General features: G+C 43.7%; 2 protein-coding genes across 13 annotated transcripts in view; one reads left to right on the top strand and one right to left on the bottom strand.

Annotated features, from left to right (window-relative positions):
- Positions 1 to 14,243, top strand: part of SEC24A (SEC24 homolog A, COPII coat complex component) — a 916,567-nt gene that overhangs the window by 443,498 nt on the left and 458,826 nt on the right. For all 9 annotated transcript variants that reach the window (XM_056516618.1, XM_056516617.1, XM_056516616.1 and 6 more), the window contains 2 exons: positions 12,548 to 12,674; positions 12,777 to 12,886. In XM_056516618.1, coding sequence (XP_056372593.1) covers positions 12,548 to 12,674; positions 12,777 to 12,886 — 237 coding nt within the window. The remainder of the gene's footprint in view (positions 1 to 12,547; positions 12,675 to 12,776; positions 12,887 to 14,243) is intronic.
- The window catches only part of LOC130267215 (voltage-gated potassium channel subunit beta-3-like), a 66,650-nt gene that overhangs the window by 3,595 nt on the left and 48,812 nt on the right, over positions 1 to 14,243 (bottom strand). For all 4 annotated transcript variants that reach the window (XR_008843100.1, XM_056516622.1, XM_056516621.1 and 1 more), the window contains one exon: positions 8,117 to 8,323. Coding sequence is in view for 3 of the 4 variants with exons in the window: in XM_056516622.1 (XP_056372597.1) it covers positions 8,117 to 8,323 (207 nt within the window). In the remaining variant the exon portion in view is untranslated. The remainder of the gene's footprint in view (positions 1 to 8,116; positions 8,324 to 14,243) is intronic.

The raw sequence follows: 14,243 nt of genomic DNA, 5'->3' as shown, positions 1-14,243 counted from the left end.
CCATCAGGCTGATTTGTTTTGCCACGATATTGTCTACTCATGCTGCATTTTGTAAAAACTGAGTCATTCTGTCACTATATTGTCTGTTCATGCTGCTGTCACGTAAAAACCCAAGTCAATTTGCCACGATATTGTCTACTCATGCTGCGATCACGTAAAACCTGATTCATTCTGCCACTATATTGTCCGATCATGCTGCTCTCACATAAAACCTGAGTCATTCTGCCACTATATTTTCTGATCATGCTGCTGTCACGTAAAAACCCAAGTCAATTTGCCACGATATTGTCTACTCGTGCTACGATCACGTAAAACCTGATTCATTCTGCCACTATATTTTCTGATCATGCTACTGTCACATAAAACCGGAGTCATTCTGCCACTATATTTTATGATCATGCTGCTGTCATGTAAAAACCCAAGTCAATTTGCCACGATATTGTCTACTCATGCTGCGATCACGTAAAACCTGATTCATTCTGCCACTATATTGTCTGGTCATGTTACTGTCACATAAAACCTGAGTCATTCTGCCACTATATTTTCTGATCATGCTGCTGTCACGTAAAAACCCAAGTCAATGTGCCACAATATTGTCTACTCATGCTGCGATCACGTAAAACCTGATTCATTCTGCCACTATATTGTCTGATCATGCTACTGTCACATAAAACCTGAGTCATTCTGCCACTATATTTTCTGATCATGCTGCTGTAACATAAAAACCCAAGTCAATTTGCCACGATATTGACTACTCATGCTGCATTCACGTCTAGTGCGGTCATGTCTACTCATGCTGCATACCCATTAGACCGTTGCTGTTAACTCCTCGCAACGAAAAGCCCACATGGAAATTTTTTGTCACCTGTTCTAAACAAGGGAAAAGAATAAATAAAAAGGAGACCACACATTTTTGTTTTTTTCATGAATAACTTTTAAAGAAAATGTAGAAATAAATATAACAACAAAACAGAAAAAAAACTGTTAACTTGTTAATCATCTCCTCCAATCCCGCTATTTTCCGCGCCATCCTCATGTCCTTTATCATTATTTGTTGTTCTTTTTTAATTTTATTTATTTTTTTAAATAAATAATAGTAGGCAGCTCCCCCCCATAATAGTAGGCAACTCCCCCCATAATAGTAGGCAGCTCCCCCTATAATAGTAGGCAGCTCCCCCTATAATAGTAGGCAGCTCCCCCCATAATAGTAGGCAGCTCCCCCTATAATAGTAGGCAGCTCCACCCATAATAGTAGGCAACTCCCCCCACATTAGGTTGTCAGCTCCCCCCCCCCCTTCCCCACAGACATACAGCGTCAGCCTCCAGCCATATAAAGTGTATGGCTGGAGGCTGTATGTCTGTGTGCTGCCCCCACAGTGTTCCGGTCACCGCTCCTCCGGTCCGGGGTCACATCTACTGCTATGGACTATAGCAGGAGGTGCCAGTACCGGGGGAGTGGTGACCGGAACACTGAAGAAGATAACGCGCCGCTGGTCACTTACCATTCCCTGGCCAACGCGCGTCCTCCTGCGATGATCCTGCGGTCCTCCTGCGTCTCTATGGTTGTACGCACGGGACGTCACTGACGTACAACCATAGAGGTGGAGGACCCGAGGATCATCGCAGGAGGACGCGCGTTAGCCAGGGAATGGTAAGTGACCGGCGGACACAGGGATGTCCGGGATAGGAATACTTCTTTTTATGTGTCCGGTCCGGCTCCCGTGTGTGGCTGCAGGCGGGGGCCGGCCATAGCAGGTAAAAACTAATACTGTCTACTAAAAACCAGGGGGCCTCCAGCTGTTGTGAAACTACAACTCCCAGCATGCCCGGACAGCCTTTGCCGGTCCGGGCATGCTGGGATTTGTAGTTTCACAACAGCTGGAGGCCCCCTGGTTTTTAGTATCAGTAATTAGTTTTTACATGCTATGGCCGGTCCCCGCCTGCAGCCGCACACGGGAGCCGGGCCGGGCAGATAATCATAGGTATTCCTATGCCAGACCCCAGTACCCGGCATATAAGACGACCCCCAACTTTTCAGAAGAAAATTCGGGGTTAAAAAGTCATCTTATACGTCGGAATATACAGTATGTTTGTATAGCATATGTAAAAGCACTTACAATACATAACATAAGAATATATTAAACCAATTTATAACTTAGTTATCAAGTATAAATGCTTTAGAAATAACATTAACAAATTATTAGTTTTTTAACCTGTTGGGGACGAAGGGCGTATGCATACGCCCTTGCGTCCTGGTACTTAAGGACGAAGGGCATACGCCCGTGGGAATTTCGGTCCCCGCCGCCTGCTAATATCTATCAGCAGGCACCCCGTGCAAATGCCCAGGGGGGTCATTAGACCCCCCCATGTCGGTGATTTGCGCCGATTCCGGGTCATTACGGGTCTATGGTGACCCGGTGACCCGGAATAGAAGGGGGATCGCGGTTGTCTAAGACAACTACGATCCCCCTAAAGCGATAGGAGTGCGGTGGCAGAGGTGCCACCCCTCCTATCTCTGCTATTGGTGGTCTAGACGTGACCACTAATAGCAGATCAGGGGCGGAGGGGTTTACATTAGTTTTCCCCGTCCTGCCCACCCACAATAGGTGGGGCAGGACAGGGAAAACGATGGAGACCGAACGCCGAAGGTCCACTTACCCCTCCATCGGCGGGCGGCAGAAGAGGACGGCTCCCTGGATCCTACTGAAGCCGGTAAGTTGCCTAGCAACATCTGGAGGGCTACAGTCTGAGACTGTAGCCCTCCAGATGTTGCAAAACTACAACTCCCAGCATGCCCAGACAGCTGTTTGCTGTTTGGGCATGCTGGCATATGTAGTTTTGCTACAGCTGGAGGGCTGCAGTTTGAGACCACTATATAGTGGTCTCTAAACTGTATCCCTCCAGATCTTGCAAAACTACAACTCCTAGCATGCTCAAACAGCTCTTTGCTGTCTGGACATGCTGGGATTTGTAGTTTTGTAACATCTGAAGGGTCACAGTTTGGAAATCACTGGGCAGTGGTCTATAAACTGTAGCCCTCCAGATGTTGCAAAACTGCAAATCCCAGCATGCTGAAACAGCTGTCTCGGCATGCTGGGAGTTGTAGTTGCGTAACCTCCAGCTGTTGTATAACTACATCTCAGCATGCCCTTCGGCGATAAGTACATGCTGGGAGTTGTAGTTTTGCAACAGCTGGAGGCACACTGGTTGGAAAATACTGTTTGGTTGGAAAACCTTTAGTTAGGTTCTGTTACCTGTGTGCCTCCAGCTGTTGCAAAAGTACAACTCCCAGCATGCACGGTATGTCAGTACATGCTGGGAGTTGGAGTTTTGCAACAGCTGGAGGCACACTGGTTGGAAAATATTGTTAGGTAACAGAACCTAACTGAAGAGATTTTCCAACCAGTGTGCCTCCAGCTGTTGCAAAAGTACAACTCCCAGCATGCACTGTCAGTGCATGCTGGGAGTTGTGGTTTTGAAACAGCTGGAGGTTTGTCCCCCGATGTGAATGTACAGGGTACATTCACACGGGCAGGTTTACAGTAAGTTTCCTGCTACAAGTTTGGTCTGCGGCAAATTTTTTGCTGCAGCGCAAACTCCTAGCGGGAAACTCACCGTAACATGCCAGTGCGAATGTACCCTAAAAACACTACACTACACTACACTACCACATAATAAAGAGTAAAACACTACATATACACCTCCTTACACTGTCCCCCCCAATAAAAATGAAAAACGTATTGTACGGCAGGGTTTCCAAAACGGAGCCTCCCAGCATTTCTGGACAGCCACTGACTGTCCAGGCATTCTAGGAGTTAAGCAACAGCTGGAGGCACCCTGTTTGGGAATCACTGGCGTAGAATACCCCTATGTCCACCCCTATGCAATTCCTAATTTAGTCCTCAAATGCTCATGGCACTCTCTCACTTCAGAGCCCTGTCGTATTTCAAGGAAACAGTTTAGGGCCACATATGGGGTATTTCCGTAATTGGGAGAAATTGCACTACAGATTTTGGGATGACTTTTTCTCCTTTTACCCCTTATGAAAAGAAAAAGTTGGGGGTTACACCAGCCTGTTATTGTTAAAAAAAAAAAAAAAAATGTTTACACTATCATGCTGGTGTTGCCCCATACTTTTTATTTTCACAAGCAGTAAAAGGAAAAAAAGCCCCCCAAAATTAGTAACGCAATTTCTCCTGAGTATGGAATTACCCCATATGTGAGCGTAAAACGCTCTGCGGGCGCACAACAAGGCTCAGGAGTGAGAGCGCACCATGTATATTTGAGGCCTAAATTCGTGATTTGCACAGGGGTGGCTGATTTTTCAGTGGTTCTGACATAAACGCAAAAACATAAATACCCACATGTGACCCCATTTTGGAAACTACACCCCCCACGGAACGGAACAAGGGGAATAGTGAGCATTTACACCCCACAGGTGTTTGACGAATTTTCATTAAAGTTGGATGGGAAAATGAAAAAAATAAAAAATAATTTCACTAAAATGCTGGTGTTACCCTAAATTTTTCATTTTCACAAGGGAAAATAGGAAAAAAGCCCCCCAAAATTTGTAACCCCATTTCCTCTGAGTAAGAACATACCCCATATGTGGATGTAAAGTGCTCGGCGGGCGCACTACAATGCTCAGAAGAGAAGGAGCGCCATTGGGATTTTGAAGAGAAAATGTGTCCGGAATTGAAGGCCACATGAGTTTACAAAGCCCCATAGTGCCAGAACAATGGACATGTGACCCCATTTTGGAAACTACACCCCTCGTGTAATGTAATAAGGGGTACAGTGATCATTTACGCCCCACATGTGTCTGACAGATTTTTGGAACAGTGGTCCGTGAAAATGAAACATTTTATTTTTCATTTGCACAGTCCACTGTTCCAAAGATCTGTTAAACGCCAGTGGGGTGTAAATACTCACTGCACCCCTTATTAAATTCTGTGAGGGGTGTAGTTTCCAAAATGGGGTCACACGTGGGGGGGTCCACTGTTCTGGCACCACAGGGGGCTTTGTAAACGCACATGGCCCCTGACTACCATTCCAAACGAATTCTCTTTCCAAAAGCTCAATGGCGCTCCTCCTCTTCTGAGCATTGTATTTCGCCCGCAGAGCATTTTACGTCCATACATGGGGTATTTCCATACTCAGAAGAGAAGGGGTTACAAATTTTGGCGGGCATTCTCTTCCATAACCCTTTGTAAAAATTGTACATTTGTGGAAGAAACTGCACTTTAGTGAAAAACATTTTTTTTTCATTTACACATCCGATTTTAACGAAAAGTCGTCAAACACCTGCGTGGTGTTAAGGCTCACTGGACCCCTTGTTACGTGCTTTGAGGGGTGTCGTTTCCAAAATGGTATGCCATGTGGGGTTTTCTGCTGTTCTGGCACCATAGGGGCTTCCTAAATGTGACATGCCCCCAAAAACCATTTCATCAAAATTCACTCTCCAAAATCCCATTGTTGCTCCTTCCCTTCTGAGCCCTCTACTGCTCCCGCCGAACACTTGACATACACATATGAGGTATTTCCTTACTTGAGAGAAATTGGGTTACACATTTTTGGAGGCTTATTCTCCTATTACCACTTGTAAAAATTAAAAAACTGGGTCTACAAGAACATGCGAGTGTAAAAAATGAAGATTTTGAATTTTCTCCTTCACTTTGCTGCTATTCCTGTGAAACACCTAAAGGGTTGACAAACTTACTGAATGTCATTTTGGATAGTTTGAGGGGTGCAGTTTTTATAATTGGGTCATTTGTGAGGTATTTCTAATAGGAAGGCCCTTCAAATCCACTTCAAACCTGAACTGGTCCCTGAAAAATTTCGATTTTGAAAATTTTGTGAAAAATTGGAAAATTGCTGCTGAACTTTGAAGCCCTCTGATGTCTTCCAAAAGTAAAAACATCTCAACTTTATGATGCAAATATAAAGTAGACATATTGTATTTGTGAATCAATATATAATTTATTTGGAATGTCTATTTTCCTTACAAGCAGAGAGCTTCAAAGTTAGAAAAATGCAAAATTTTCAAATTTTTCATCAAATTTTGGAATTTTTCACCAAGAAATGATGCAAGTATCGACAAAAATTTACCACTACCATAAAGTAGAATATGTCACAAAAAAACTGTCTCGGAATCAAATTTATAAGTAAAAGCATCCCAGAGTTATTAATGCTTAAAGTGACAGTGGTCATATTTGCAAAAAATGCTCCCGTCCTTAGGGTTATAATGGGCTCCGTCCCCAAGGGATTAAATAGATGAGCAAATATATTTGTCCTAATAACTTTTTTATTTTCATTTACAAATAATGTATTATCACCAGTGAATACATTCTCCTGAAATCCACACCATTATGTAAGAAAAATAAAACTATAATCATAAACCTTCAGGACCTCACCATAGATACCGGTACATGACTGAGGTATTATAAAAAAAATATATATATAAAATATATATATATTGAGGGTTTTTTTTCCTGAAAAGTGATTACATTTTCGCTTTTAAAATACACATTACTACTGCAATGAATTTTCCATTTTCAGGAAAGCAATTTTTCTTTAACCCGGACTGAATAATACAATCCCGTTAATGCACTTTCAATCAAACGGTCGGCCTTTGCTACCAACATCTCACTCTATTTTGACCTTATCATGACGTCATACGCCACTCCGCTGGAGCTCTGGTCTTGCCGACTGGAGCAACAAACCAAAACTGAGTGGGACAGTGGAGACCGTGTTTTTCAATCCATCATATGGTCCGTCGCAGAACGGTGCCCACCGTCCTCCCCTGTTAGAGCTGACCCTATGCAGGACCTCCACAACTTAACTACTTCTATCTAACATTATTTAGACTTCTATTTTGTGTCTTTGAGTGAGAAGTTTTAAGGCCGATAGCAACATACTTTCAACAATAAAAGACATTCCCATTGCAGTAATTGTGTGTATTATTTTTTTTCTTTTAGGATATAAAACTTTTTTTAAGTTTCCTCATATTGTTATATAAATTAAATATTTCATTACAATACCACAATCATGCACCAGTAACACTGGTGAGGTTTTTGAGATGTATCTATTTTTATTATTTTTTCCAAGAAATTTATTTAATTTGCACTTTGGACTTTTTATTATTTACCTTTTAAACTCATAGTGGGCAGTCAGCGTTAAAGGGCATAAATATGTCCAGACTGTGTCATTAAGCCACTATATGCTGTCATCATGCTGCTGGCACATTACTTTAAAATTTAATTGCTCATCTATTTAAAAAGTAATGTATTGCATATAGAAAAGTTATTTAAACTTTTAAATTTTGAGGCCCTATGGTCTAGTCAGGCTACTGCAACCTCAGGCCTGTGTCATTCTGCTTTTCCAATGTACTCCCCATGCTGCTGCAACTTCAAGCCTTTGCCATTTTGCCACTATATGGTCTCCTACTGCTGATGCCAAAAGGCTAAGTGATTATGTACCTATATAGTACTCATACTGCTGCTGCTGCTGGCACCTCTTGCCAGAGTGATTTGCCACTATCTATTACTATCACTACTGCTGCGGCTTTGGATGGCACCTCTTGCCAGAGTGATTTGCAACTATTTATTACTATTACCACCACTGCTGCTGATGGCACCTCTTGCCAGATTGATTTGCCACTATATACTACTATTACCACTACTGCTGCTGGCACCTCTTTGCCACTATATACTACTCTTACCAGTACTGCTGCTGTCACCTCTTGCCCAAGTGTTTGGAAGCTATCTAGTACTATTACCACTACTGCTTGTAACTCTTGCCTGAGTGATAATGACATTAGATTTTACTACTACTGCTGCTGCCATCAGACTGAGTCATTCTGCCACTATAATGTCTGATAATGCTGCTGTCACATTAAACCGTAGTCATTCTGCCACCACTAAATTGTCTCCTCATGCTGCTACTACATAAAAAAAAAATTATGAGCAAAACAAAGTTTTGGAGAATATTCATCGAATATTGTTATTGAAATTTTTAAAAGATATTACTGTATTGTGTTGTTTCACCTTGAATGTTGCCCTCTTTATTCTTTACATCTTATGCATGCAAAATTCTAAGGATGTGTGCATATACTTACTCTCCTGATTTGGAGTGTAGGCCACAGAACTTGTGGAGGAATCCCCCTCCTCTTCTTCCTGTGGTGGTGGTGAGGGGTTTTGGCCACCGTGGGAGGGCCCTGGCTGCTCCTCCTGCGCCTCCTCCTCCATCATCTCCTCCTCTTCCTCCTCCTCCTCCTCGGCCTGTCGCCTTGTACGCTTGGGGCGCACAGATGGTTGAGGAGCTCCTATAATAACATAATGTTTATAAAGTTAATAATTATTTCTTATAACCTATGCCAATTCTGTGTAGTCTGCTGTATTGTATATGGATACAAATCAATATACCATCATCCCATTGGTTAACTGTCTATATAAAAAAAAAAGGGCCTGGCTGGCACTACGGGGGAATGAGTGTGAGCTGGGCTGTCACCATGGTAGAATGAGCTGTGTGTGTTACCTTTGTATGATTCTGACGATCACAGTTGAAAAAGGGCCTGATGGGGTACACAGGATTACTATGACAACCCCACACCACTTTACCTAAATTCCAGGGTTTAACTTGATGGACGTATGTCTTTTTTCAACCGTACTATGAATACCTTGGGTGGTGATATATGTTACCACAATCTGGGGTCAGACTCACAAACAAAAATGGTTAACAACATCTGCCCTAAGATTAATTATGTGGTAACCCAGTACCGGATTGCATCCGTTATCTTGTGGTGGGGTCCCCAAAGTCAGAGTCCCTAGTTACAGGTGGGGTCCTCATCTATAGTTAGCCCCTTGTCACCCCTTAAATAGTTAAAGCTATTCAAATTCTAGGTGTAAATAATTAAATAAAGGTTCAAGGACCTTTGGAGGAAGTCAGGTGATCGCCCACCATGCATTGTAATGGTGAGTGACAGCTGACTCGGACCAATCCAAAACGGCCCTGCCCATATAAGGGAGTGGCGGCCATAAATCGCTCTCTTTCCTCGTGGGCTGCTGATAGAGGAGGATCTGCGCAGCTGTTGTCAGCAGTGACTAGGCCCAAGCCTTGCGGCAACGGCCATCTTACAGAACTGTGAGTTATTTCAATCCCTCTTAAGTCTGCAAGATCATCGGACCTAAACAGACGCCTAAATCTGGACGGATCTCTGCATCATCCCTAATTCCAATAACCTCTTGGATAAGCTAATGGTCCGCGGCATCTGTCAATCACTGCCGTACTACATAGAGACTGTATTGCTAAGACTGTTGCTGTTAATTGGATGTACTGCAAGTACTTCAGTAAAGTTCATACAAGTTCAAGTTCATCTCTATTGTGGACCTTCATTCTTTAAAGCACGCACCTATCGTTTCTGGGAAGGGTGTCGATAGGCCGAAGATTTACCTCAGCGTGTTGACCCACACCCTGGCGTCACGAGTGACAAGGGTTAAGTTAACCCCTCATCTACTAAAGCAACACCCCAACTACACTACACCCCCCCAAGGCCTACCACAATTACATCTGCCCTTACATAACTGTCACCAATATCTTGCCTACAATATTTTTCCCGGAGATGTCGGACCTGAGCCATGTTCCGGCGTTTCAGGTCCGACCACTTTTTTACAATTGCCATTTTTTCATGGCTGAGTCCATGGACCTTCAATAGCTCCCTTCTCAGGGAGTTTATGATCCGCTGTTTGTCGCTTTGGCATATTGTGGAGTCGTATCCTCTTTGGAGGAAACAATGCAAGATGAATATACAAGTATATTATAACACTTTTGTTTAACCCCTTATGGACATATGACAAACCGTATTTATCGGCGTATAGAACGCATTTTTTAGGCTAAAATTTTTAGCCTAAAGTCTACCTGCTTGTTATACGCCGATAAGCCGCTGCAGTTCAATGATTTAAAGCGGGCGCTTTAAATCAATGAACTGCAGCGGCTTTGCAGGTGCAGAGACCGCCAGCGCTGCCGGCTTCTCTGCCCCTTCCTGCCCTGGGGTCTAGAGCCCTGCTGCCGGCCCTTCTCTCCCCCTGGCTATCGGCGCTGCTGCCCGTTCTCTCCCCCTGACTATCGGTGCCGGCACCCCATTGCCGGCGCCAATAGCCAGGGGGAGAGAAGCGGCGCCGGCAATGGGGCAGCGGCGCCAACAGACACGGGGAGAGAGGGGGCAGCGCATAGCAACGACACATGGGACGCACACCGGAGGCCTGAAGCAGCGCGGACCCGACCGCGGCAACAGGTAATTATGCAACCGGGGATGGGGGGAGGCAACGGGGCAGCGGCGCCGGCAATGGGTGCCGCTGCCCCTTCTCTCCCCCTGTCTGTCGGCGCCGCTGCCCCATTGCCGGCGCCGCTTCTCTCCCCCTGGCTATCGGCGCCGGCAATGGGGTGCCGGCACCGATAGTCAGGGGGAGAGAACGGGCAGCGGTGCCGATAGCCAGCGGGAGAGAAGCGGTGGCATCAGGGCTCTAGACCCCAGGAAAGGCAGGGGCAGAGAAGCGGGCAGCCACGGCCTCTCTCCCCCTGCCTTTCCTGGGGGTGTATCAGGGTACACGCATGCACACACACGCACCCTCATTTTACCATGGATATTTGGGTAAAAACTTTATTTACCCAAATATCCTTGGTAAAATGAGGGTGCGTGTTATAGGCCGGTGCGTGGTATACCCCAATAAATACGGTAAATGTTTGGTCTAAAATCTGTCATGTGACCCCTGATAACACAATGATGTCTCTCAGAGTACAGATAATGTAGTGGGTGTGACCTGCAGTCCTATGTAACACCTAAGATAACACAGTGATAACTCTTAGTACAGATAACGTAGTTGATGTGACCTGCAGTCTTATGTAACACCACAGATAACAGTGATAACTGAGTACAGATAATGTAGTAGATGTGACATGCAGTCCTATGTAATACCACATATAACACAGTGATAACTCTGAGTACAGAAAATGTAGTTGATGTGACCTGCGGTACTATGTAAGACCACAGATAAGAGTGATAACTGAGTACAGTTATTGCAGTTGATGTGAACTGCAGTCCTATGTAACACCACAGATAACACAGTGATAATTCTCTGAGTACAGATATTGTAGTTGATGTGAACTGCAGTCCTATGTAACACCACAGATAACAGTGATAATTCTCTGAGTACGATTAGGGATCGACCGATTATAGGTTTGGCCGATATTATCGGCCGATAATCACGATTTTGGTCATTATCGGTATCGGCAATTATCAAGCCGATGATGCCCCGCACCGCCCCGCGACCGTGCATTGAATTAAAGCGCCCACTTTAAATCAATGATCTGCAGCGGTGTCGCTAACCTCCACCGATTATCGGTATCGGCCCTAAAAAAACGATATCGGTCGATCCCTAGTACAGATATTGTTGTTGATGTGAACTTCAGTCCTATGTAACACCACAGAAAACACAGTGATAACTCTCTGAGTACAATGTTAATTATGCTAAATAGCATGGAAAGTGGCGACCCTACCTAAACACACGTTTCCCAACCAGGGTGCCTCCAGCTGTCCAGGCATGCTGGGAGTTGTAGTTTTGCAACAGCTGGAGACACACTGTTTGGGAAACACTGCTATCTGATCTTATATCATAACTTTTAAACTAGTCTAAAATGCAGTTAAATATAATTAAATAACAGTGGTGAAATTACTTACACAAATCAGCAGTTTTTCCTCACTTGATGTAAAGTTACTCCCCACCATCTTCGCTTCGCAGGGCAGCAGAAAATCACAATGCGAAAAGCAACTGGCAAAGAACCAGTAAATGATATCCGTTCTTGCATGATGTCATAGCGCGCATGCGCAGACGAGCAAGCTTTCGCAATAGCAAAATTTCGCAATAAAAAAAAAAAACATCACGAATATCACAAATATTCGAATTTCCCGAATATGGGACGAGTATTCGTCCTCATATTCGCGAAATATCGCGAATTCGAATATGGCATATGCCGATCATCACTACTGGACACTCTGCTGTCTGACACAGCATTCCTTCTTGCCACAGCTCGCATTGATGTTCCATCCTGGATGAGCTGCACTACCTAAACCACTTGTGTGGGTTGTAGACTCCGTCTTATGCTATCACTAGAATGAAAGCACCGCCAGCATTCAAAAGCGACCAAAACATCAGCCAGGAAGCATAGGAACTGAGAAGTGGTCTATGGTCACCACCTTGAGAACGACTCCTCTATTGGGGGGTGTCTTGCTATTTTCCTATAATTTCCACTTGTTGTCTGTTCCATTTGCACAGCAGCATGTGTAATTGTCAATCAGTGTTGCTTCCTGAGTGGACAGTGTGATTTCACAGAAGTGTGATTGACTTGGAGTTACATTGTGTTGTTTAAGTGTTCCTTGTATTATTTTGAGCAATATATATATATAAATGTGTGTGTGTGTGTGTGTACATATAACATTTAGCCCTTTTTAAGTGTACTAGTTGCAATAAACTTTTCTTGGCCTTCTTTTCAGCAACTTCCTGTTGTAACATCAAGTACAATTGTTAGATGTCGCTCTTGTCGGACCTACATCAATCCCTTTGTTAGCTTTCTGGACCAGAGGAGATGGAAATGCAACTTGTGCTACCGAGTAAATGATGGTAAAAGTGAAATTGCACTCTGTTGTTCACTCTCCTAGTTGATGTTATGTCCAATTAATGTAATAATTTAAGTATTACATTTTTTTCTTCTTCTGTTTACAGTTCCTGAAGAATTCATGTACAACCCTGTAACAAGAGTGTATGGTGAGCCCCACAAAAGGCCAGAAGTTCAGAATGCCACTATTGAATTTATGGCACCATCGGAATACATGGTAATGTACTAGAGTGCTTCCACTTTAGTATCACATGCTTTGTGAAATATTTGTGTGTGTTCCTTTTTTTTTCTTCTTTTTTAAACTGAATTTGAATCTGACAATCTGGAAATACAAATCTTACAACCACTATCAATTTAATATATACTTCAGAAGCTTTTTATTATCTGTTTATGACTCAATGGTCAACTGGATAGCCTATGTGAGTTGGGTACATTAAATGGATGCCTAACATTTGCCTTTATCTCCTGTTTAGTAGATATGTCATGAAAATCTCACACTGTATTTTGTTAACCGTACCCCATATTAGTCAGTGGCTTGCTCTGTTGCTTGGTTGACACTACATAACTGCTGAGCATATTTTGGCTTAGAAATGAATGCTGAAATTCCACCGCCGGCTGCCCTCAGGATTTCCGGCGTAAGATTCCTCAGTCTGAACTTAGCCTGTGGCTTCCATCACAGCATACATTCAACGTGTATGGAGGGCAATTGTGCAGTTTGAACCCAGTTTAATTGTAAATCTAAGAATTGAATGTGATGGGATCTATTCATATCTGAAGGGGTACTTCGGTTAAATTTTTATTTATCCTTTATGCTCATTAATAAAATGTAACCTCCTGCTGCTCCCCCGATGCCTCTGATATTGGTCTTCCATCCTCTCCCCCCATCTTCCTGGTTTTCAGGCTAATCGCCGGTACAGCAATGTCTTTTCCTGGCTGGTCATAATGGGCTCTGGCACCAGGAAGAAGACTAAGCCCCTTACATGACACTGCCACTAACCCTATTATCATCGGCTGAGGCAGGACATTGCTGCTGCTGGCTATTAGTAAGTGTGGTGTGGAAGAAGACCGCGGCCGGAGGATGGTAGACAAAAATCGAAAGGCAAGTTAAAGTTTTAATATTTTAATGGTGGCAGCCTGAGCATATCAATTTTAATAAAAATATTTTGCTGGAATACCCCTTTAACCCCTTAAGGACATGCGCTGTAAATGTTTGACGCTGCAGCGATTAACTTTGCGCACCATGCCATAATTTACGGCACGGGGTTCCGGGATCACAGTGTCTTAATATCTGCCATGATTCAAACTTGTAGCATTATGGTACTTGTGAAGGAGGCAAATGCCATGCTTGCTGTCGATTCTTCCCCAAATTTAGGCCTTAAATGGGCATGGTGCTCTCTCGCACTGAAGCCCTGTCGTATTTTAAGGCAACAAATTTAGGGCCACATATGGGGTATTTCCCTACTCGGCAGAAATTTTGTTACAAATTTGGGGGGGGCTTTTGCTCCTTTTACCCCTTATAAAAAGGAAAATTTGGGGCTACACCAGCATATTGATTACATTGGTCCATGACATTT

The sequence above is a fragment of the Hyla sarda genome, chromosome 4, assembly GCF_029499605.1.
Source record: "Hyla sarda isolate aHylSar1 chromosome 4, aHylSar1.hap1, whole genome shotgun sequence".
Classification (NCBI taxonomy): domain Eukaryota; kingdom Metazoa; phylum Chordata; class Amphibia; order Anura; family Hylidae; genus Hyla; species Hyla sarda.
Note: the sequence above shows the minus strand (reverse complement) of the source record. Positions and strands in the feature narration are given on the sequence as shown.